Here is a 25,995-nt window from a genome sequence, read left to right as displayed (position 1 = left end):
AGCTTTGAAAAATACCTTAACTCTTTTGGCTGAGTCTTCACACTGCTGGAGAAATTTGACTGCTGCAACCACACCTTCCTTCAGCTTCTTTGAGTCTTCAAAGAGCCTGGACTAGCTCTGATACCACTGTTGGATATTTTTAATGGAGAAATACCAAAACCAAATAAAATTATTCACCACAGAGACAATGCTCTGTTTACTCTGTCCAGGATCTTTTTGCCAGGAACCTCTTAAAATCAAAATGACTCAGAAGACACCATTACACAGTCACAAAACATTTCTATTAATTTAAAAACTGAAAGACTAATACAAATTCCATCCTCTGTGCAAAGAGGGATTAACAAAATAAACTCTGTTGCTCTCACAGATTTTCCACTGCTGTGGAAATTACATACACAGCTCTCTGTTCTTCAAAAACTAAATCAAAACATTACATTGCCTCCCCTGTTCCATTTTCCGCACTGCTGTGCGTTCAATACATGTTCTATGAACAAAACAAAATTACAGTCCTATTCTAGTTGAGCCCTTGCACTGCTGTGCATTCTCCAGGCATATATCACAATACATTTCCATAAAAAAAACACAGTGCTCAGCCACCATACATGTACCTGTTCTCTTTTGCGCATCCCATGCGCAGCCTCAATGCACACCAAAAAAAATACAACACGCGCATCCACCACTATATATAAAAAAAAACTACCGCACGGGAACAACACCATTTTTGTTCTCATAAAACTCTATCGCGCAGGCTCTTCTCCATTTTTTTGTTGTTCTCATGAGCAAAAAATAGCGCGCAGGCACACTGCACTATTTTTGTATAAAACATACGTTTATATCCAAAAACATAAAAACCTTATGTGCCGTAAGGAAAATTAATTATTTACCTACATCCTACGAACAGGCATTAACTCCATTAAATTTCCTTCTCTGCGGTCAACGGGAAAACCAAACACTGCACGCAAAAAATTGATTTGATGTAGGCGGGGAGCAGCTTCGGAGATCGACGGCGGAGGTGGCACGTTGGGTCAGATCTTTGTCCCCTGGGCTGATCGGACGCAATTCGCACACCATCCTCGGGGAAACCAAACGACCCTTAGCGTCCGGGGAGCAAGCGGTTTCTTGTTTGTACACAGGACGCGTGGCGCCATTTGATTGTGTCGGGGCCCCTGCTACGGATACAGCCTTCTGCCAAAGGCGGTGCGGGGAGACCGGGCCGGTTTTCCAAAAAACCTCCGCGCCGTTGAAATTACAATTTAACATTTTTCTATCTCAATTGAGCAACTAAGACGGAGTGGCTTTTCACGTGAGCGTGAATCTTGTCTCACAATATGTCTAGCCAATTCCCTGACTGGAGTTGGCACTATAATTTTTGCAGTTGTCTATAATGGAAGCTTTTTCGGTAGGTTTTTCTGGTCAAAATCCCGCAGCAATTTATTGGAATCGTTGGAATCGCAAGTTTGATAGTTAGTTTCTGCACAATCAAAGCGTCCCAGGGGTTTTTCAGGGTGCTGAATCCAAATATGCAGTTAAAATGGTTTTTAACTGCAACAAATCAAGATTTAACCTCAATTTCTTCCACCGGATTCGTCACCGGAATCTCCAAAAAATCGCATTATAGACAACTCCATAATTTTTGATCTCTTCTGCGGTAATACTGCTGGCAGGTAAGACTCTATGTACTTACACCCTTCCCGGAACTTGCAGAGTGGTTTCATTAAATACCCATTTCCTTTTGGACTTGGATCTTTTCCGCGGTTCTCAATTTTATGATAGGACTCCGCATCAGACTCAAAGTACACAAGGCACTTTTTACGGAGATTTTCAAGAAGTTCGTTCTGAACATCAGAATAATAGCCCAATCCTTCTGATACATTAACAGCTAGTTCTTTGTCTTCTCCTACAAAGAAACACCCAATGTCCAAAAACAAGTTCTTCTCTTCGTGGCTGTACATTGACCCGTAACTCACTCTTAGTGTTTTTAGAAGACGGTTTGCATCGACCAGTGGTTCTCCTTGAGAAAACCTTGTCAACTGCTGTTTCCAATACCTTTTGTCACGATTACCAGCGAGCTGTTCCCCCCAATATTCTAAACAGAAGGGCAACCCCCCACAAATGTCCAAAATGTCCTCCACCAAATCTTTATATCCTTCCAATGGTTCTGCTTCAGTGAAAGCATGATGACAGAAGAGCTTCTTGGCATGCGTTTTCTCTAATGGCTTCAAATCATACCACAAAGGATTATATCCTTCAAGTATTTTCTTATCACGACATGTTACCAAGATCTTACTACCAGGCTCCATTGCATCAATGTCTAGTAGTCTCTTTATTTGCTCCCTCTCATCCACATCATCCAGAACAATCAGAATTTTGAACCCTTTTACACTATTCTGTAAAATTGTCTTCCCGGTTTCGGTATCCGGAATGTCAATATCGTTACCACGGAGAGCACCAACAATCTGCAGCTGCAAAGATGTTAAATTACCTTTTCGTTCCCCTACGTTAGACACATAGCAAAACCTGCTAAAAGACCGACTTCTCAAGTTAAAATAATGTTTAGCGAGAGACGACTTCCCAATTCCGGTTATTCCTGAAATCCCTATCAATTTCGTCGCGCTTTGTTTCTCAATTTCATTTTCTAAATTCTTCAAGGCCTGGTCGAGTCCACATGGATATTTCGGGATCTGAAGATGCCCCCACTTCACATCTTTGAACACGCTTTGCACAATCTTTTCTATTAAATTGTAATTTTGAACAGCGCGGTGGTTTTCAGGAAATCCGCCAGGTCTCCCGGCACCGCCATTCACCAAAGGTGGTTTCCGTATTAAGGGAGCCGCCGCAATCAAACGCCGCCACGCGTATCTTGTACGACGCCCAAAACTGCTTTCCCCGGACAGTAAAGGTCGTTTGGTTTGCCCGAGGATGGTGTGCGAACCACGTCGGATCAGCTCAGCGATCTGGACGCATAATCTCAGCCGTTGACTTTCCAAAATTGCCCTCCGCCTGCGTCAAATCAAGTTTCATACGTTGACCGCCGTGGGAGGAATTAAATAGAGTTTAATGTGTGTCGTAGTTTTTTTTGGTGGAAGACTTTTAATACGTTATGTGCATGCCTTTAATTTTAGTTATGGGCATATAGTTAATATAGTTATGGGCATACGTCCCACATATTTTTTTTATATATGTTTTCTTTATATTGTTATGTATGTTGACGTGCGGTAGTTTTTTTTGGTAAGTAGTTTTCTTTATGTTGTGAGTGGGGTGGCTACGCACGAGAGTGCGATTTTCTTTTTGTATATGCACAGCAGTGCTGTAATGTTGGTCTGGCAATGAAAAACACAGGAATGTTTTTGAAACTGTTTATGTAACATCCACAGCAGTGGAAAACAAGAAAATACAGAGACAGAGTTTGTTTAGTGAATCCCTCTCTGCACAGAGGATGAAGCATGTATCAGTCTTTTTGTTTTAAATCAATAGAAGTTTTTTTTGACTGTGTAATGGACTGTGTTCTGAGTTAATTTTTTTTAAAGAGGTTCTCTGCAAAAGATCCTGGACAGAAGAAACAGAGCATTGTCTCTGTGGTGAATATTTTGTTGGTTTTGGTATTTCTCCATTTAAAAATACCCAACAGTGGTATCAGAGCAGGCTTAGGCTCTTTAAAGAAGTTAAAGAAGCTGAAGGGAGAAGGTTGTTGCTGCAGCAAAACCTCTCAGGCAGTTAGAAGACTCAGACAGCGCAGGATTCAGGTATTCTTCAAAAGCATTTCTTTTGTTATTGCTGAAGACAGTTAGTTGTTTTAAAAAAAATACACAGTCAAGGAATGGCTAGCACAAGCACTGGTATGGGTATGTTTAACACCCAGCTCCCACAGTTTAATGGGAAGAACTATGACTACTGGTCAATAACTATGAGAGCCCTGTTTGCCTCTCAAGATTTATGGGAAATAGTTGAAGATGGTTTTGAAGAACCAGCAGATGAAACTGAGTTCAATGCATTAACTCAGGGAGAGAGAGATCTCCTGAAGAGCAATAGGAAGAAGGATGCAAAGGCCATTTTATTGTTGCATCTAGCAGTAGACCAGAGTATATTTCCAAGGATAGCAGCAGCTAAAACATCACACAATGCATGGGAAACCCTTAAGTCAGCCTATCAAGGCATGGAGAGAGTGAAGACAGCAAAATTGCAAATGCTGAGAAATGATTTTGAAAACTTGGACATGAAGGAGTCAGACAACATTGAATCATTCTTCACTCATGTGATTGGTGTAATTACACAAATGAGAACTCATGGAGAAACAATTGAAGATAGAAGAATAGTGGAGAAAATATTGAGGGTCTTACCCTCAAGGTTCAATGCCATAGTCACCACCATTGAAGAGACAAATGATCTCTCAAACTATTCAGTTGATGAGCTGCATGCATCTCTGATGACTCATGAGCAGAGGTTGAGTAGGAATGAAAACTCATCCCTTGAGCAAGCCTTCAAGACCCAGATGTCCTTTGGAAGAGGAAGAGGTCAAGGAAGAGGAAACAGAAGAGGAAGAGGCAGAAGCCAGAACAGAGGTGGAAGGAACAGCCCATCAAATGCACAAGGAAGAGGCAGCAATCCAAATCAGAACCAAGGTCAAGGCAGCAGCCAACAAAGAGATCAGTATCAGGCTCAAGGACAAAGGTATGATAAATCTAATGTTCAATGCTATTATTGCAAAAAGTATGGACATTATGCTAGTGATTGTAGAAAGAAACAACATGATATGAACAGCAGACAAAATGCAAATGTTACAAGAGAAAACAACAGTCAAGAAAATGTCATGTTAGCTTGTAACATGGCTGAAACACATAGTGAAGACATATGGTTTTTAGACTCAGGTTGCAGCAACCATATGACAGGGAATATAGCCCTCTTTTCAGCCTTAAATCAGAATTTGAAATCAGAGGTCACACTAGGAACTGATAGTAAAGTGTCTGTTATGGGAAAAGGGGAGGTAAAAATATTTACGAAGCAAGGAGAAAGGAAAACCATAACAGATGTCTACTATGTCCCCGGAATGAGATGTAACCTATTGAGTGTTGGACAGCTTATCCAAAAGGGTTACAATGTTTACTTTGTAAATGATGTGTGCACCATCATGGACATACCACCCAGCAAAAGATGCATTGCTGAAGTGAAGATGACAAGGAACAGGATGTTCCCTCTCCGGATCCGGGAAGACTTGAAGAACAAGAAGGAGATGGCAGCAGTCACCCAAGAGGCCTTCCAAAGCGTGCCAAAGGATGAGAACTGGTTATAGCACTTGAGATTCGGGCATCTAAATTTTGGAGGTCTAAATCTATTAAGCAGAAAAGGGATGGTAAGAGGATTACCATTGATAGAGAAGCCTGACAGCCTTTGTGAAGGTTGTATATTGGGCAAACAACATAGAGAGAGTTTTCCATCAGGGAAAAGTATAAGGGCAAAGGCACCCTTAGAGATTATCCACTCAGATTTGTGTGGACCAATGCAAGCTCCATCATTAGCTGGCAGCCTATATTTCTTGACATTCATTGATGATTTTACAAGAAAGACTTGGATATATTTCCTCAAGAACAAAAGTGAAGTCTTTGAGAAATTCCAAAACTTCAAAGCACTTGTGGAGAACCAAAGCGGGCTGCACATAAAAGTATTGAGAACTGATAGAGGAGGTGAGTATATCTCCAATGAATTCCTAAAGTTTTGTAGAGAAAATGGAATACATAAACAGTTCACAACTCGGTACACCCCACAGCAAAATGGAGTTGCTGAAAGGAAGAACAGAACCATCATGGAGATGGCAAGGAGCATGTTGAAGGCAAAGCATTTGCCAAATGAGTATTGGGCTGAAGCTGTACATTGTGCAGTTTATATTTTGAACAGGTGTCCTACAAAGGCAGTCATGAACAAAGTGCCAGAAGAGGCATGGAGTGGGAGAAAGCAAGTAGTCACCCACATGAGAGTTTTTGGGTGTGTGGCCTATGCACACATTCCGGATCAGCTAAGGAGGAAGTTGGACAGCAAAGGGGAGAAATGCATCTTCATTGGATACAGTGAGGAATCCAAAGCCTACAGGCTGTACATTCCATCTACCAAGAAGTTCTTTGTCAGCAGGGATGTTCAATTCATTGAAGAGGAAGCTTAGGATGGAAGCATAGAGAAAACAGTGAACATTAAAAGCTGTTTGCCTCATGATGAGGATGAAGAGGAGGTGGATGAAATGAATCCCCAAACAGCAGCACCAACACAAGAACAGCAAGGTACACCATTGAGGATCAATGAGAGTGCTTCTCCAAGCACACCACAAGGAGGAAATTCAAGTGCATCTTCAAGCACTTGCACACCAAGTGAACGAGGTAAGAAGTTTAGAAATCTAAGTGACATTTATGATGAAGGAATGAATTCCTTATTTGCCTTGTTTTGTCATGTTGATGATCCTATTCATTTCGAAGATGCTATTAAAGATAAGAAATGGATAGAAGCTATGGATGACGAGATGAATGCCATAGAGAGAAACAAAACATGGGATTTGGTTGAGCTACCAAAAGGCAAAGAAGTCATTGGTGTGAAATGGGTCTACAAGAGCAAGAGCAATGCTGAAGGTAAGATTGAAAGGCATAAAGCAAGGCTGGTTGTCAAAGGCTATAAGCAGCAGTATGGGAGAGATTATGAGGAGACTTTCGCCCCGGTTGCAAGAATGGAAACCGTGAGAGCAGTGTTGTCCATAGCAGCACAAAACAAATGGAAAGTCTACCAAATGGACGTGAAGTCAGCATTCCTAAATGGAGTGTTAAAAGAAGAGGTTTATGTGGAACAGCCTCTCGGATATGATAAGAAAGGAGAAGAGCACAAAGTGTGCAAATTGAAGAAAGCTCTTTATGGGCTGAAGCAAGCGCCTAGAGCATGGTACAACAGGATAGATTCATATCTATTGGAGAATGAATTTGACAAATGTGAAGGAGAACCCATAGTCTACATCAAGGAAAAGGATGGTAAAATTTTAATTATTGTCTTGTATGTAGATGATGTTATTTTCACTGGAAATGATATTTATCTTATTGAGAATTTTAAATCAGTCATGAAAGATGAATTTGAAATGACTGACATGGGTTTGTTGAGATACTTCTTAGGCATAGAAGTAGATCAAAATGAAAAAGGAATTTTTATATCTCAAGCAAGATATGTAAATCAAGTTTTGGGCAGATTTAAGATGGAAGAATGCAAGGCAGCTATCACTCCCACAGTGATGGGATTAAAACTCAGCAGAGAGGACATCAGCAAGGATTTTGATCCTAGTTTGTATAAAAGCATTGTGGGCAGCCTTATGTATTTAACAGCAACTAGGCCTGATTTAATGTATGTTGTTAGCTTAATTTCCAGATTTATGGAGAGGCCAAAGGAGGCACATTGGCAGGCAGCAAAGAGAATTTTGAGGTATGTGAAAGGTACCAAAATGTTTGGAATTCTATATCATGCCTCAGAACATTCAGATTTGGTTGGGTACACAGATAGCGATTGGGCTGGAAGTGTAGATGATCGGAAGAGCACTTCCGGTTATGTTTTTAACATGGGTTCAGGAGCCATTTCATGGGCTTCTAAGAAGCAGTCCATTGTAGCATTATCTACAGCAGAGGCAGAATATGTGGCAGCTACAGCAGCAGCATGTCAGGCAGTATGGATGAGAAGAATGTTGAGAAGCTTAGGCCAAGAGCAGGCAAAAACGACAGTGGTCTTTTGTGACAATAGCTCAGCTATTGCTTTGTCAAAGAATTTTGTGTTTCATAAAAGAACGAAACACATCGATACAAGGTTTCACTACATCAGAGAATTAGTGAACAATGGAGAAATTGTCCTCGAACATTGCAGGACCCAGGAACAGGTTGCAGACATCTTGACAAAGCCACTGGTTCAGAAGAGTTTCGAATTTTTGAGAAAGTGTTTGGGAATGACCAAACGCGCGGCTGTTAAAATTAAAGGGGAGTGTTAAATTGTAATTTTGAACAGCGCGGTGGTTTTCAGGAAATCCGCCAGGTCTCCCCGCACCGCCATTCACCAAAGGTGGTTTCCGTATGAAGGGAGCCGCCGCAATCAAACGCCGCCACGCGTATCTTGTACGACGCACAAAACTGCTTTCCCCGGACAGTAAAGGTCGTTTGGTTTGCCCGAGGATGGTGTGCGAACCACGTCGGATCAGCTCAGCGATCTGGACGCATAATCTCAGCCGTTGACTTTCCAAAGTTGCCCTCCGCCCGCGTCAAATCAAGTTTCATACGTTGACCGCCGTGGGAGGAATTAAATAGAGTTTAATGTGTGTCGTAGTTTTTTTTGGTGGAGGACTTTTAATACGTTATGGGCATGCCTTTAATTTTAGTTATGGGCATATAGTTAATATAGTTATGGGCATACGTCCCACATATTTTTTATATATATGTTTTCTTTATTGTTATGTAAGTTGACGTGCGGTAGTTTTTTTTCGTAAGTAGTTTTCTTTATGTTGTGAGTGGGGTGGCTACGCACGATCGTGCGATTTTCTTTTTGTATATGCACAGTAGTGCTGTAATGTTGGTCTGGCAATGAAAAACACAGGAATGTTTTTGAAACTGTTTATGTAACATCCACAGCAGTGGAAAACAAGAAAATACAGAGACAGAGTTTGTTTAGTGAATCCCTCTCAGCACAGAGGATGAAGCATGTATCAGTCTTTTTGTTTTAAATCAATAGAAGTTTTTTTTGACTGTGTAATGGACTGTGTTCTGAGTTAATTTTTTTTAAAGAGGTTCTCTGCAAAAGATCCTGGACAGAAGAAACAGAGCACTGTCTCTGTGGTGAATATTTTGTTGGTTTTGGTATTTCTCCATTTAAAAATACCCAACATTTTCCAAAACATTGCCGTAATCACTGGAAGAAAGGTATTTGCAGTTATAATCATTAGCATAAAAAAACTGAGAACATCTGCCGATTCAAGCTATAGCAAGTTGGTTATATGATGACTGAGTAAGCTATGTGTTTACCTTATGTCACTTTTGAAGACTTCACCAGAAATTTTTGATACCTCTCTGAGTGCTTTCTTCCACTCCTCCACCTCTTCCGTCTTGATTTTGTCATTGCGTTGGTGCGCTTGGAACGCTTCTGCATAAGGCTCCCTGTCGATTTCTCGCAGGTCACAAGGCTCAACGTCATAGAAAACAGGTATAATTTTGCGCTGATGATTTGAGTGCCAAATCCAATAGAGCTCACGCAAGCAAGGAAGTGATTCAGCGTAATGCTTAGAAAATATAGTAATATGAATGGAGGCACTGAAAATGGCGTTTTTTATTTCCGGGTAGATATAATCTCCCAACTGAAGTTCGGGCTCATCCAGAAAGACGTTCAACCCACGGGGTTCTTTGTTGATGAGGCTAGCAAGGTTTTTTTGGTGTCTACGCCCCTATGGTTTATGAAAACGTGGTATGTTGCTGGCTTGGTCACTGGCTCCATAATTACTACGTGTTGCAGATCGGATGTGCTCAGATGCAAGATGGATATATGGCTTTGCCTGAGAAGTAGATGAAGGCAAATGCCACGCTATTGATCCGTAAGCCCGAGTTATAAAAATAGTTGTGAAAGATGAATCGAACACCGAGCTCAGTGAACAAGTCGCAACTTCTTTACACGATTCCAGCCGTGTGCTTAGTTGGATATATGTTATAAGAGGTTAAAACAAATAAAAAAATTCATTGTGCCTAGTGTGAACAAAACTTCCCACCTACGGAATCATTGGACCATCTCCTAACATGTGTGAACCAAACTTCCCACCTACGTAACCATTGGATCATCTCGGTAATTTCTTCGTTTTGGATCATCTCGGTAATTTCTTCGTTTTCAAAATATTCATGGCGTGAACGGTGACGAGCACGCCTGGAATTTCAAATCTTCTCTGCCAGTCAAATGAAAATTTGATGATGTTTTTTGCATTTTTCATGCTCTTTATTTTACCTTTTAGGCAAATTTGAGAGTGTTGACCTCAGTCTCATTTTGGTTTTGACATTTTTTAATCAAGTGTTTATTTAATATATACTTGTCAATAATGCTACATTTTTTTAATAACCATTCATTTTTGAAGGGTTAGATGAATATATGCACTTCCAAATAAAATTAAGACCAGTCTTAATCTGAATGCTGTGGTCTAAAGCATCCCATTACATTCAATATTTTTTAGATCTTGTAGTTGAAAATTATCTAACATCCCACAACACTCAATATTTTTTAGATTTTAGAGTTGAAAATTATATAAGGCATCCCACTACACTCAATATTTTTTAGATTTTACATTTGGAAATTACAATTTCAAGATATCCCTATCCAATTTAAGCCAAAATTAACCAAAAAAAAAATGCCAAAAAAAAAGAAAAACTAAGAAAAATAGCCTACTTGATGATAGAAGAAAAAATCAACATTAACCTTTTTTATAAAATCACATAGCACTAAATAAATAACAAAAACAATAAATATATTTTATGTCGATAATTATTTAGTAACAAAAGTCCCATCATACTGACCTAGAAATGAGACATTAAAAAAAAGCTAGAATTTATTTTATTTTCTCCATTTTATAATAAATATAATACACAACAAATTTAACTTTACTTTTATTTAAATAACCATTTATCTCAACATTATTCAGACAACTAAGTGTCTCTTTTCTATTTTAGAATTTGTATTATACAAAATTTTCACTGCACACTTACAGAGGTAACCCTTTATTAACGCAAATGATTATAAGGATAAGAATTTCTCTTTCCTTAAAACCTTCTAGATCCAAGATCCAACACTAAGAGGAAAAACCATAATTTTAACAAGTAAAACACCAACATTACAACATAAATCAGCCTTTAGTCCAGGGTGCACTTGTTGAAATTAGTTAGATGTCTTTGAACAAAACACCATCATAATAAAGACAGCACAAACATTCGTTGGATTGAAGCCATAAATTATGCATTTTTGGTTTTTCAAGTTATCACTATCCAACTTTTCTTTCGTTAGTCTATCAACATTTGTTTTTAACTATGACAAATCTATTAATTTCACTCGTTGTTGCTCTATGCTAACTTCTATTGTTCCAGAATCTTTGTCTATTCTCGATTATTTTCCCAAGAGAAAACAGGTTTTGTTAACCACATTTCAAAAATGTTACCACGCATGTGAAGTCCATCTTCACCACTTTCACTCCATTTAAAACAAACTTACAACCAATCATAAATGGAGATAGGGTAGCCTCTTTCACTAAGTAGAAATGCCTACATAAATGTCATATATCTTCAATCCAACAAATATAAAAGTAAGGGTAGGTTTCTCACCCGTAAGTCTCTCTCAAAACCTTTTATTTCTACAGCTTTAGAGAAACATTCCCAGATATTTCTATAATGCCGAAGTCTTATGGAGTCGACCACCAGATGTTTTCTTCTCTTTGAGCACGCAGAGAGATTGAGCATAGACTCCATTTTTACCCTGCGTCCAACGAAGCTCTGAAGGGTTTGATGTCGTAGAAGATAATACGCCAATTGATTGAAAACAAAATAACAACGAGATCTGGCTAATCTTTGAAATTCTTGTTTCGTTGAAGAAACTGAAACAATGATATATAATTCATTTTTATTACTATTAAATTATGTTTTGATAGGTGGATTAAAGGAACTAATGTCGTAAATTGAACGATGAAAGCGAAGTTTTGGAAATTTCCTAGTCACTGCATTTTCGAATCAGTGGTTGACCTGATGTTACACTTTATAATTTGAAAGGTAGATACTGTGATGGACCATGGTAGCTCGAGATTAAATTTGGTCATAAATAACATCATTCGTATGGATAATCGTCAAATCATGGATGGTAGCTCCGTGCAAGGAGGAGTTACTCCCAACCATCAGAGGGAAGGAATGGTAGGCACTAGGTAGTCACGACTAGGATCATTTAAATAAATTTAAGATCGAAGTTGAACTCTTTTATGTACCGGTCCATCGCCCCATCCTCTCATAATTTCAAGGTGCTTGTAATTTTAGGTATGACAGAGGTATCATAGTTTTTGATGGTTTACATTTCAAATTAAACGTCAAAATGATGACAATTTACATTTCAAATTAAACGTCAAAACGACGGGTCTATAGGGGCATAAGACACGTCAAACTTGAAGTGGAAAATTTTGCAATCACTATCAAATACGTCTTACAACCCAAAATACATCCTACAAGACGTCAAATTCCAGGCCTGGTGACAAGTTCGATTAGCGGCACATGAGTAGAAGAAAAGGTGGTACTGTACAGTACTCCAAAAGAAAAAGGCTAAAAAAAAAACAAAAATTACAACATGTAAACTTTACCTCTCCATAAATAAAAAAGGAAAATTCATTTACAAGGTTGGAACCAGGAAGTCATGCGATCATCATCGTGCTTGTACATTCATTTGACCATTACTTTTCTTTTTAAAAAATAAACGAATCTCACAACTACGTCCGGAGCAATTTTTGAAGTTGCAAACTAGGGGAGGGACGCCATTACCTGTGCGCCCTCCCCTCCACCTCAGCTACCGGCACGTGGCTCCCATAGGCACTCGTACGACACCTGCCTGACGTGTTGCGCCATGTGTTGTGGTGGGTGTCAAGGTTTATAACCCTAATTTTAACCCTTTTTGCCTCCTGCTTCTGCTTGTTTGCCGCGATGTCTACTCTGCTCTATGTATTTCTGTTCGGGTCCGGTGTTTGGGTGAAGCACTCCGCTGACGGTGGCGTGGGACGGGTCCATTTCCTGTGCGGCTTGTCCGCCATTGTTGGCCTGCTAACCCTGCTTAATTGCTCTCGTTATCTATATAGGGTTTCCGTTGTTCTTGTTTCATTCTGCCTGCTAGTCTTGTTCGTTCTGGACCGCCGAGGGTTTACACATACCTTGGTGGTTGTTTCATTCATGCGACCTATTGTTTGGGAAGGAGCCAGTGCCAATCTCTAGCTAGTTCGAGGTTACAGGTAAATTTACAGGTTTTTGATGATTTTTGTTTCACATTGTCTTTAATATTTATGCCATTGCCTAATTTCCTATTTTTCCATGTTTTCCAAGTTGGTTGCAGGTCTGGCGAGCTCTGGAGAACGTCTGGCGAGCTCTGGAGAAGGTTTTGACATGAAAGACGCTTGGACATGGCTTCTACGTCTATCCGGTAGGAAAAATCCTACCAGCCATTGCTAAGTTGGTTGTAGGTCTGGCGAGCTCTGGAGAACATCTGGTAAGCTCTGGAGAAGGTTTCGACATGAAAGATGCTTGGACATGGCTTCTACGTCTATCCGGTAGGAAAAATCCTACCAACCATTGCCCCACTGTGTTTTTCAACACCTCACCTTCCTGTTGGAATTTTTGTTATTTTGCTCTTGGAGTTTTGTAGGTTTAGGGTTTTGCTCTATTTTTTTGTTATTGTTGCTCTTGGAGGTCAGTTTGTATGCTGAAATTGACCTTAGGTGTGAGCGGTTGCCATTAAGAACCCTTCAGAGGTGGCCTGCTATCACAATGGGGTTTATTCTTTGATTTTGGTCTTTGAAATTTGGGGTTTATGTTGCTGTTATATGTCTTCAGATATTTCCAATGTGGAATTAGTTCTTATCATTCAAATTAAAAATTATGTTAGATAATTTGTAGATAAGATTATTGTGTCTAAATTAACATAAGCGTTTCATGGGTTAGTCAAATTTGAGCTTATGTTGTAATTAAAATGGGTTTGTGTTAATCATGGTGCATAAAGTTTTTGACAGACTTTGATGGGTCAGCCAAATTTGAACTTCCATTGTAATCTAACATGGGTATCTGTTAATCATGATGTAGAAAGTTTTTAACAGACTTTGATTTTGGTCTTTGAAATTTGGGGTTTATGCTGCTGTTATATGTCTTCAGATATTTCCAATGTGGAATTAGTTACATTCTTCCGTAATACTCTTTTGTTTTCAATAAAAGAATGTTGATCAATATTATAGATGTAACTGTTCTCCCTTCTTTTTTATAATTGCCAGATTTTTAATGTTAGATGAAGAGTGATCTTGTTACATGTTGTATTTCGTTACATGTTGTATTTCTTTTTCTGCTAGAATAATTTTGCAAGCCAATATTATAGATGTAACACTCTTTTGTTTTCAATAAAAGAATGTTGTTCAATATTATAGATGTAATTGTTCCTTGGATAAAAAAAGATTCGGGAGTTCCCTGGCATCAGTGCTATGATGGGCGAAAATCTATCATATAGTGGTCGAGGGAACTAATAGTTCTAACTATTGGAAATGAAGGTCACTGATGGAAGAAGTCTTGCTATTTAAGGAATAAACAAATAATGAAAGAAGTCATGTTATTTAAGGGATAAATGAATAATGAGAAGCTTACATGCTCGTTCATGTCATGGGGAAGATCTTCAGTCGAAATCAACACAACATCGTCAATTAGGGTTTAGGGTTTAATAATGTGATGTGGAAAATCGTTCGGTGGCAATCAGCACATCATTGTCAATTAGGTTGTTTTATCATGTTATCAAGATTATTTGAGACTCGATTAAGATTAAGCTTGGACGTTTTTTATTTTGTCAAATTAAATTTATGCTAGCTAGTTTATATTATTTTATTTAAATATTTATAAATTTTCTAGAATAAAAAACACTTTTGAGATTACAATAACCTGCAACTTAGTTCTTATCATTCAAATTAAAAATTATGTTAGATAATTTGCAGATAAGATTATTGTGTCTAAATTAACATAAGTGTTTCATGGGTCAGTCAAATTTGAGCTTATGTTGTAATTAAAATGGGTATGTGTTAATCATGGTGCATAAAGTTTCTGACAGACTTTGATGGGTCAGCCAAATTTGAACTTCCATTGTAATCTAAAATGGGTATCTGTTAATCATGATGTAGAAAGTTTTTAACAGACTTTGATAGATGTAAATTTGGAAGGTCTTGTTTTTGGAGGTCAGTTTGTATGCTGAAATTGTCAGTTTGTATGCTGAAATTGACCTTAGGTGTGAGCGGCTGCGATTAAAAACCCTTCAGAGGTGGCCTGCTGTCACAATGGGGTTTATTCTTTGATTTTGGTCCTTGCAATTTGTGATTTAGCATGCTGCTGTTATATGTCATGTCCATCACATTCTTGGTAGTGTGAATGTAATAAGATGTAAATTTGGGTTTCAGTCAGCGTGATTGATTCATTGACTCACTCATCATTGTAAATTTATACACAAATTATTCCGATTTGCTTCTCTTTCATGGTTGTACATTTATACACATCAATTATTGATATTTGCTTCCATTTGTTCCACAGTTCTAGTGCAATGATTCATCAGGAACTACTCTGCTTTTCACCCTTATACTTATATCCAGTAAATATGTTCTTTAGTTGCTTAAATATGATCAAATTGGAACTTTGGCCTAAGGTATGTAATTAATGCTAATTTTGGTTTTATGAACTGCAACGAGCTTCATAGTGAACTCTTGATAGTTCACAGAAAAGACAAGGAGTGAATAGACTCCTTTCATAATGTTGTGTGCAACCAGACAACATATGGAGAGTTCAAAATGTGTAGTAGAAAATGAAAGGGATGCAAGTAGTCAATTATCTTCCTTCTCGTGCAAGGAAATCCCTGTAAGGTCTGTGATAATACTTGTAGCTGTTGGCTTCTCTCTGTTCCAAGATATGCCATGTCCCTTGGTCCAAAATGCAATGTTTCTACTAGATCTCTCCATGATTTTATCTTAGATGGTTATTGCTCTGGACATGCTAAGTTCTGTGTTGCAACGTGTTTATAATTGTCTTTGTGCTTGCAAATGTGAAATTCTGGTATTGTTATCTCGCTTACTGATTTTTACTAAGAAATGTTTCTACAATGTTTATTGTAGCCATGTGTCTCTTTTATCATAAAGTAATCTGCATTTGTAACTTAGTTAATCAATCAATAGATTTCTTAGAGGTTGGCTGGGTGCATTAGTTGTATTGCCCATTTGTATTATGTTTTAATTATAGGTATTATGTGCATTATCTGTTGTTTCATCATGAAGTATTGCTACAATCTCATGAAATGTAAACTAAAAATGTTGTCATTGTTTCACTTGTGTAAATCATTTGGTGTGTAGATGCATAACAGAAAATCCCATTTGCATTCTCAGGTAAGATGTCTACATTATAATAGACTATAGATGTTCCTTCTAAAATGGATTTTGGTTACAATGTCACACACAGTATGAAATAAAACAACCTAGGTTGTAAGCCAAAATGTTTATGTGACAAGAAAAAGATACAATCCATCCAAAATCCACATCATAATGTGGTTACAACCAAAAACATATGACACCCCTATTCTTTATGGCCCTGAGAATCTTGAGTGCCAAAACTCCCCGAGTTACCTTCTTGAGCCAGGTAGGTTGGCCTACCTAAAAAGGGTTGATTAGGAAATGGTTGATTGCTGCCATATGATTGAGTCCAATTTGCAACTTCCAACCATGGAGGTATTGAGTACCCATACCTCACATTTGCACTACTGACCCCTGCATTAAGTGGAGGTGTGTAATGAGCATACATAGAATTGACACCTCCTCTGGTAGGAATAAGGCAAGTGGGTAAACCCTCAGTTTGATAGTGAGGCACTTGAATGTTTATGAGATATTGGAATAATGGTGTATTATCTGCAATGGAGTCCAATGAGTTTGAAATAATCCTAGTTTCATCAGCTATGCTTGCATCATTGTCAACCATATTGATCATCCCTTGTTCCTTTTCAAGCATTTGTTGTGTCTTTCTTGATTCCTTTTCCTATCTTGCCATTTGTTTTTGTTGGTCCTTAACTTGCCTTGCTTTATCTCTTTCAAGCCTTTCATATGCTCGATGTTGCGCTGCAACAATCCTTGCTGCCTTCTTCTCCTTGACTAGATCCTTCTTTTTCTGTTTTAATTCTTGCATTTCAAATTTCTTTTTTTTTTAGACTCAACTAATAGGTTTATATAGTCCTCTGAGGTGAGTAACTGTGAACTTCGACCCAAACAAAGACTACTTGGTGTACCTTGATTTTTTTCATTGATACTCTCTCTACTGGTAGCTTTAGGAACCGGCCAAGTATCTTCTCCACCCCTCCCACCTACATGTCATTGCTTGGTACTTCCCTTTCAGTATCTGATGGAACTGATTGAACTATATCATTATCTTCATTTGATGCCTCATTATGTGCTTCATCTTCTTCCATTGATCTGTTGTCCACAAAAAAATGAACAATTTCACTGTTCAATTCTGCTAGTTGTGAGGGCATGTTCATGCTTTGTTCATTGGTTGTTGAGACACTATGTGCATTCATATTAATCATTGCTTCTTCTAGCCATGACGGTGGGGTTACTTGGCTTGGCAATGTCAATTGGTCATTGTCAACTGCATGTTCAACAATGTCATTAACAATATCAACAGCAGGAGTTTCATGTTCTTGAGTTGGTGGAATGATCTCCATGTTACTATGAATTTGTTCATGGTTATACTGTGTTTCACATACAGTTTCATCATCTTCATCATATAAGTGTTCTTGAGAGAGGGAAATCATATTACCAGCTACAACCACATCATCTTGGTCATCTACTTCTTGCACTTCAACACCTGTTTGGGCATTCCCTTCTTCCTGACCATCCACATGAAACGCCTGGCTACAACCAATATCATGAATAAGAGCATCATATTTCAATGGCTAGATTCCTGTCCTCCTAAAGCCAGCCTTGATATTTGATGGTGTCAGAGCCCTTTTAAAAGCTTTAATTGCAAGCTCTGCTAGCTCGAACATTTTCACCTCAGTACCTAGATTCTTTGCCATCCATGAAGCACGCTCTGACCTGAAATAGTTCTTGAAAGGGCCAAACGCACTAACATCAAGGGGTTTCAATCTGTGAGTGGTATGAGTGGGAAATGTCAATAGCTCGATGCCTAAATTGTTTGCTTCCTCAATTGTTTGTACATCCATGTGGCTCCCATGGCCATCTAATATCAATAGGTGTTTGTTATTAGGTGAGACGCCACCTGGTACCGATGCAACAAAGTGAAAAATCCAACTTAAAAACAGTTCTTTAGTCATCCATGCATGGAGATGTGTAGCCATGCATGCACCTGGTTCACAGTTCTGTATATAGTTTTTCAGCTGATTTTTACTTTTGAATAGATAAAATCCTGGGATTGAAGTACTAATTGCATTGACACAACATAAAATAGTTATCCACTCCCTACTCTTAGGAAAAATCTTTGGCACATTTCGGCTCCCTCTCTTAGCAACTACCCGCATACCACAATTCCTCCTTGCCTGTAAACCTGTTTCATCACAGTTCCATATATGGTCTGCTCCATAAGAACGTTTATCGTAAGCACTAGAAAGTGTGTCGTAGAACTTCTGCACAACTTCAAGGCGCAAATTTAATGCTTTTTCTCTGTCAAGGCCCTCAGCAGTACACATTACAAGTTCTGGATGCCTTTTTTAAACCCAAACCACCATGATTTACCAGGAAACCCATCTTTGAATGGGTTTGGCCTCCCTTAACAGATTTGAGCAACTATGGATTTGAGTTGTATCAACTCTAGCCCATGTCCCAATTGGGCCATCTCTTTACACCACTCAACCACCTCAGCCTCCTCCTCCTTAGTCATAATTGTAAGAGGCCCTCTACGTTTTGTATGATTCAGTCCATTTATCCAATAATGTATTGATGAGGGAGGAATACCATTTTTTTTTGCTGATGCCCGAACTGAGTATCCATTAAACTCTATGTCGTCAATTGCAACTAACATTTCTTCTTTTTTCCATCCTCTTATAGCACTGATCATTTTAGTTGAACTTGCCCCTTGGACTGTTGTTGATGGTGGTTCTATGGCTGATGCTGTGATAACATCAGCTTCAGTCACATGGTCATCCTCAACAACATTCCTTAGGGCATTGTTGACATGGACATCACTTGTCCTGTCCTCATCAGACGATGTGCATCACAGCTGCGTACCCCTCGTCACTCTCCTGCTACTTCTCATTGTACAAGAAACATAACTACCTTTTGCCATAGATGCAACAACCTGTAAAATTATTGCATGCATTTAGATAAGAATATTTGTACATTATGCTTTCATACAAGGCAAAAATACTTCTGCTTTATTGTAGGAAATTATCAACATGTATGTTAGTGCCCTTGAAAAATCAAATAGACAGAATCATTTTGTTGTATGTCTTCAAAATTATCAGTGATTGTTGTTTTGATAACTTTTCTGTACACTTAAAATACCATGACTGTATTGATTGGTTTTGTTATGCATTTCCCAACAGTGCCTCTTGTTCGGTTTGACTACTTAAAATATTGTTTTATTGTTTTGATAACTTGTCTTTACAATTCAGATACCATGAGAAGATCTGGTAGTTACTGTTGTTTAAATTAATTTGTTTAGACTCCTATTTGTTATCGCAATTGAATTCATTCATGACCCCTGCTATCTCACCAAGTGGACTTGCATAATGCCTTCTAGGTCTGTTCTAGGTCTGTTCTTCGGTAATGAGGGTGAAGTTAGATAGAAATATAGGCTGCTATTTGGTAGAGGGTGCATGCATGTGTCACCTTCAGTGAACTAGAGTGTTGCTTTTGTAGGTCTTCAGATCAGCCTCCCATTCAGTTAAACATCTAGTTAAGTTCTAAGTTCAATTCAGTTCTAGTTCCTCCCACTACAACCTATCCCTCTTAACATTCATTATCTAATTTTTTTTTTTTCTGTAAGGATGCACTTCTCCAGAAATGGATCTTTGGCTATCAAGGAGTTATCATTGGCCAAACCAAGCATGGTATTTAATTTGACCAAGGCTCCAACTTGAGACCCCCTGAAGCACTCTTGATCACAACTTGGCACCATAACAAATTTTTTCCTCATGTCACTTACAGTTGAAGTTTCTAGTCATGTAAACATTCATTTCAACTACAACTCTTATTTGTATCTTGTCTACATATATAAGAGAGGCCATGCCTTTTTCTTAAATCAGGAAAGCATATTATCAATTTGTAAAGTTTTGAGTAATTATTGACCTCATATATCAAATTAGATAAAGTGAATAGGAGTAATGAGGGTGCAGTTGGATAGAAATATAGGCTACTGTTTGGTAGAGGGTGCATGCATGTGTCACCTTCAGTGAACTAGAGTGTTGCTTTTGTAGGTCTTCAGATCAGCCTCCCATTCAGTTAAACATCTAGTTAAGTTCTAAGTTCAATTCAGTTCTAGTTCCTCCCACTAGTTCTAGTTCTAGTTCATCAGAACTCGCATCATAAGATCCTTGTTGAATAACATGTAAAATATGGACATGTATTCAACCCATTCAATCTAGTTGACAAATTTTCATTACATGGATAACTAGCCTCAGTTCCTGTTGCCATTTCTTCTTTTCAATGTTGATCATCCTTTTCTTGTTTAAGAACACATTTAGACTTTAGCATAATAGGAAAGAAAGCTATCTATAGCAGGTGGTTCTGGGGTATAGAAAGTGATTGGTCAACGAGTTTACTAAGCATCAACTTTTTTGGTTCTATGTTTGCTTTTCTTCAATTCTTCAAAAATCTTCCTTGCCACATGTAGCTTTTGCCACATTTGCAATAGTTTGAGGATGGTTGTGCCTTCTTTGTGGTCCTTCATTCTGATAGGTTTCCCCTTGTGTACAACAACCTTCCAATAGGGCCCTTCCACTGCTTCTTGTTCATTTGTTTATGCTATTTTCTTCCTTTTACATTGTTTGTTTTCTTTCTGATCATATTTCAAGAATGATCTAAACCCCCTTTTCCTTTTCTCCTTTCAACTTTTTCTTCACTTTATTTTGCAGGTCTTGTTTATGCTACCATTAGTCTTGATGATGTTTATTGGTGGCCTCATACAAGGTTTTCGGTTCCAACACCCAAAGTTGTATTGCAATAGTTGACCACTAATTAAGCAACTCATTTGAAGCTTCTGATCTATTTTACAGCCAACACAAGGACAATATTTTACAGCCAACACAAGGACAATAAATCTATGCTTATCTTCCAATTGGGCCATAGTTTTTGTTTCTTATTATAAAATTTCATTAAGATTTTGTTAAAAATGATTCTCAGAAAGAAATTGCCTTGTGAAATTATGGGTAAACAGATTTCAATTGAGTTGATCATCATGTTCCTACATATTTTTGCATGTTGTCTTATGATAAGTTGCTATTTTAGCCTTCATGTCACTAGAGAAATGTCCAAGCAACCAAACTTTTGCTGCAATACCTAAGGTGCTACCATTAAAAGTTGGGGGCTTTTCAAGTTATGGTGATTTTCAACTTCCTCTCTATATGTAAATGAGGTGAACCACATGCTCATCTTTTCTTAATGGATCTTGCATGTACATTTTTGTGCTTACATTGACTCCAAGAAGGATGATAGCTCTTAGTCCAATCTTCACGTTGATGTCGGTGAATATTTTTCTGGCATACTTAGATTTTGTTGCGTTTTGTTTAAATCCCTATGATCATTCTTTGTTAGACTCTCATTTTGTCTTAATCCCTTCAATATGTTATGTTACCTATGTGGTTCTTCAGGGTTTCTTTGTCCAAATCCCCATTTAACATGTTCCTCTTTTTTCACTCAACTTTTTATTGTTGCATGTTGCTTCTGTAATTTAAACACGAGATTCTTGATGTGCTCAAGGCATCAAGTGACACCCTATTTCTCTTCATCTACTGTTGGCTTGTTGGGGCCTGACCTAGGTTCGGAAAAGTTATTAGCCAAACAAATCTCGCACTACCGGCCCTTTCTGCAACAGTCCATGGAGCATGGACTGAAGTCTCACCCGAGGTAGTAGGGGAGGGTGCTGGAACCAGGTTTCTGCACCCTTGGGATGTCTTGATGTGGTCTGGATGGGGTCGCAAACCATTTTGTGCCCTCGCGCTACTCTGTACTACTCTAAGGCTTCTACGTAGATCTGTGCCTATGTGCTTTGTTATTAACGGGGTTATTATAGATCTACTCTACTTCTTACGATCTTTAAACCAACATTTAGCAATAATACCCAGTGCGCATCATCATCACTCATAAAGACAGGCTCAACTCATATAACATATGTATAACCCAGAATATAAATAGATCCACAATAATTCAGAATCAACACAATGTCTGAGAACCAACTTATCTTTATTAATATCTTTGTTTTAGTACAATCCACTTTCTGCCCTGTGCACACAGCTACGGAGCCACTATCTAACTCCTAACCTTCATGACCCGTACTTACAGACTCAAAGTGAATATTACTTTCACCAACCCATAACACATCAGATCTTACAAAAAGCTCCTTATACCCTTAGAGCCTTGCTCTATTTATACATTCCCATGGTCTGCGGACCATGGGCAGGCCGACTCACTTCCTATTATTTTATATTATTTTTGGGCGGACAACCCGACTCAATTTATTACATTTCGCGCTCCGTGCACTTCACGGAACTTTTACAATATCATTACCCTATATTATGGGCTTTAAGCCTCAAAACCATTACGCAGGGCCTCCGATACCCGACAGGCTCCCAACACAATCATCGTGACTCATCCCGTGTCACTCGTCAGTGCGGCGATACTCACTGCCAAGGCTTCGTGGTCCACCATCCCTGTGAGTGACTCACTACGTTCTGCTACTCCCTCTTTGTCTCTTGCAATGCTTCTTAAAGCTCCTACTCCATTGCCTCTACTAATCCACGTAACCAATGATTCTCATTCTGCTCTGCTCGATTAACACAGAGCACCCCGTCATAGGATTTTAACTCAAGCTAGGGTGCCACATACGGGAACTCTTCGTGCCAACGCAGTAAGTTTCCAATTTCTGGTCTACTATATGCATTGTCTGCTACAGCTTGTGTTGCAATTTTGCAAGAAAATTGTTGCTATCCATGAGATCCCAATCTTCAAGGTGCATCAGAGACGAACTGTTAACTGCAATTCCATCATTTGTCTCCATATTCATAGTCTTTCCCTTATATTTTATGGGTCGCCGACTAGCCCATGGGTTAGGTAGTGGCATCTAGTTCTGCTTCGTGTCTAAGAATTTCTGATACATCCCCTACCGTCAGTGCAGAACTCTGTGCGGTGCCCGTGGTCATCGACACCACATTATCCAGAAGGTGCTGCATCTCGACTGGCCATATTTCAATCCCCGGGCTTACTCCTTTAGTGGCAATGATGAACAATTCCATATCGGTGGAAAAGCATAATAACTTACTTCTCTCGAAACCATATATCATTTGGTGGATGCCCCCCTATGATTTATAAGCGTTTTGAAATTCAAATTCAGCGGTTCCCTCCTTTTCTGGCACTATAACATTAAGCCTGCGGCATATCATTCTGGATCTGGCTCGTACCACATCTCTTAATTTCCCACCGCCCGCTCCCTTTTGCCATAACTCAGGCATGTTGTCATGAATAGTGTCAGCAACGGTCACCTCTATGCTTGTCCACGCAGCAGTGCAGCCCCTTCTGCGCAACCGCGACCCTTGTGACAGACCAATTCTACGTGCACCCTTGTTGTCGCACAGCTCCTCCATAGACTGCTTTATTGTCTCGCGCTCTCTTTCAACTGCCTGGAGCTTTGAGACTGTCCTTCGATCGGTTAGTCAGGTGGTCGGCCCACCCATGTAGAGCTTCAGGCGATTGCCATTTACTCGGCCCGGGAAGGGTTCTCCATTAAGCTTGCCAAGCTGGACCATGCCTCCATCTGTGACTTCTTTGACTACATAGGGTCCCAACCAATGCATTCAGAGCTTTCGAGGGAATTTATCAAACATGTTGTCATATAGTAATACTAGATCACTTTCTTTGAACATGTGCATCTTGATATGGTGATCATGCCAAAATTTTTCCCGCTGCTTCTGTACCTGCTAATGGAATCCTACTAGAAATTGTTCCTCCTCAAGTTCTTCTAGTTCGCAATCCTCTCTTCCAAAACCCCGTGGTCTGCCATGCTTGTCGTCGCTGCTATTTGCAAACTAGGTACAATGTATTCCATTGGCATGACGGCTTCCTTGCCATAAACTAACCGGAAAGGTGTCTGGCTCGTCAACTTCTTACACATTCTTTGGTATGCCCATAGCACAGCAAGTATGTGCAAATCCCAATCGTTTCGCTGCGCATTACATAGCTTTGTCAACGTAGTCTCCAAAATCTTATTAAAAGCTTCAACGGTCCCATTTTCTTGTGGATGGTACGACATACTCTGTTGATGATATATCTGGAACTCCTCAGTGAGCATGCTGATAGTCTCATTTAGGAAGTGTGTTCCGTGTTTGCTCATTAGGATTTTTGGACATCCAAACCACGTCAACACATTCTTGAACAAAAATTTCGCAGTCGTAGTGGTCGTGCAGTCCTTAACCGGCTGTGCTTCCGCCCATCGGGTGATGATATAACGTGCACCCATCTTTCCTTGAGGTGTGATAGGCCCCACAAAGTCGATCACCCATTTTTTAAATGGTTGTAGCGTCATCTATGGCTTGAGTGGCATTTCATCCCTCTGCGATGGTTTCCCAGTCCGTTGACATACGTCGCAGGCCCAACAGTACGCTTTTGAGTCTTGATGTAGAGTTGGCCACCATAGTCTAGCGCGAAGAATCTTCTGTGCTATGGCGCGTCCTGCATAATGTCCTCCTACAACCCCCCCATGTGCTTCAGCAAGGATCTGTCCTTGCTCAAATTCAGGTACATATTTGCATAATATTTCATCGTTGCCCATTTTGTAGAGGTGCCCTGCAATAACAGTAAAGTCTGTTGCACGTATCACCAGTTCTTTCTTCTGCTGAACAGAATACCCCTGTAGTGCAGTTCCTGTGGTTAAGAAATGGATTATATCCTCAAAGTGGCCATCTGCAACGCGCACTACATAGAGTTGTGCATCAGGTAGTCCCTCCTCTAAGTTTGTGGGCTCTTCACCGTTCTCAATTCGGGACAGGTGATCTGGGCCTGTGTTTAGACATCTCGGCTTTACGATGACTTTGAAATCATACTCTTGAAATAATAACAACCATCTACAAATGCGCCCCCCAACACAGGCTTATTCACTAAGTATTTTAACACAGAATGATCAGTATACATCTTAAAGTGTCCTCTGAGTAGATAGTGGCGGTATTTCTGGAGCGTGTAAACCATCGCCAACCCCTCATGCTCAATAGTAGAGTAGTTCTTTTTAGCTTTGGACATTTGTCGACTTGTGAATGCGATCGGGTGATCAATTCCTTCCACTCCTTCCTGCGTGAGTACAGCACCCAGCGCGATACATGACGCGTCAACATGCACGTGAAATTCGATGTCCCATTTTGGAAAGACCAAAATGTGTATAGATTACAAGGTGTTGAACAAAATCACACTCAAGAACATATACCCCCTGCCCAGGATAGATGATCTCCTGGACTTGAAGTCTAGATATCATTAGGTTCGAGTCAAAGAAGAAGATACATGGAAGACTGCCTTAAAAACTAGGGAAGGTTTGTGTGAATGGGTAGTCATGCCATTTGGCCTATGTAATACACCAGCTACGTTTATGATATTAATGAATGATATACTGTGCCCATTTATAGATTCATTTTTTATTGTCTATTTGGATGATATATTGGTATATAGTGATACCTGTGAGGAGCATATTTCACATTTGATGCATGTGCTGGAAACATTGAAGAAGCACTAGCTGCTATCAAATCTTAAGAAGTGTGAGTTTGTGGATCATTATTTGGTGTATCTGGGGTATGTGATCGGTGGAGGAGAATTGAAGATAGATACTTCCAAGATGGAGGCTATCATGAGATGGCTAATGCCTACTAATGTTTCTGAGGTTAGGAGTTTCATTGGGGTAGCATAGTACCTGAGGAAATTCATAGCCTCATTTTCAATTGTAGCAGCACCGTTCCATGCCATAATAGCAAGTGGCAAGAGCTTCTAGTGGGAAGAAGGTTAGCAGAGGAATTTCAAGGAGC

At 39.3% G+C, this 25,995-nt stretch overlaps 1 protein-coding gene across 1 annotated transcript in view; it reads right to left on the bottom strand.

Annotated features, from left to right (window-relative positions):
• The window catches only part of LOC149213755 (TMV resistance protein N-like), a 28,638-nt gene extending 5,409 nt beyond the window's left edge, over positions 1-23,229 (bottom strand). Inside the window, exons 1-2 of the mRNA XM_089389138.1 lie at positions 23,101-23,229; positions 1,656-2,954 (exon numbers count right to left, since the gene is read on the bottom strand). Of these exons, the coding sequence (XP_089245264.1) occupies positions 1,656-2,954; positions 23,101-23,229 (1,428 nt within the window). The remainder of the gene's footprint in view (positions 1-1,655; positions 2,955-23,100) is intronic.
• Positions 23,230-25,995: the final 2,766 nt, after the last annotated feature.

The sequence above is a fragment of the Pinus tabuliformis genome, chromosome 1_1, assembly GCF_031772625.1.
Source record: "Pinus tabuliformis cultivar Carrire ecotype Pingquan chromosome 1_1, CPIR1, whole genome shotgun sequence".
In the NCBI taxonomy this organism is placed as follows: domain Eukaryota; kingdom Viridiplantae; phylum Streptophyta; class Pinopsida; order Pinales; family Pinaceae; genus Pinus; species Pinus tabuliformis.
This window is presented reverse-complemented; position numbering and strand designations above follow the sequence as displayed.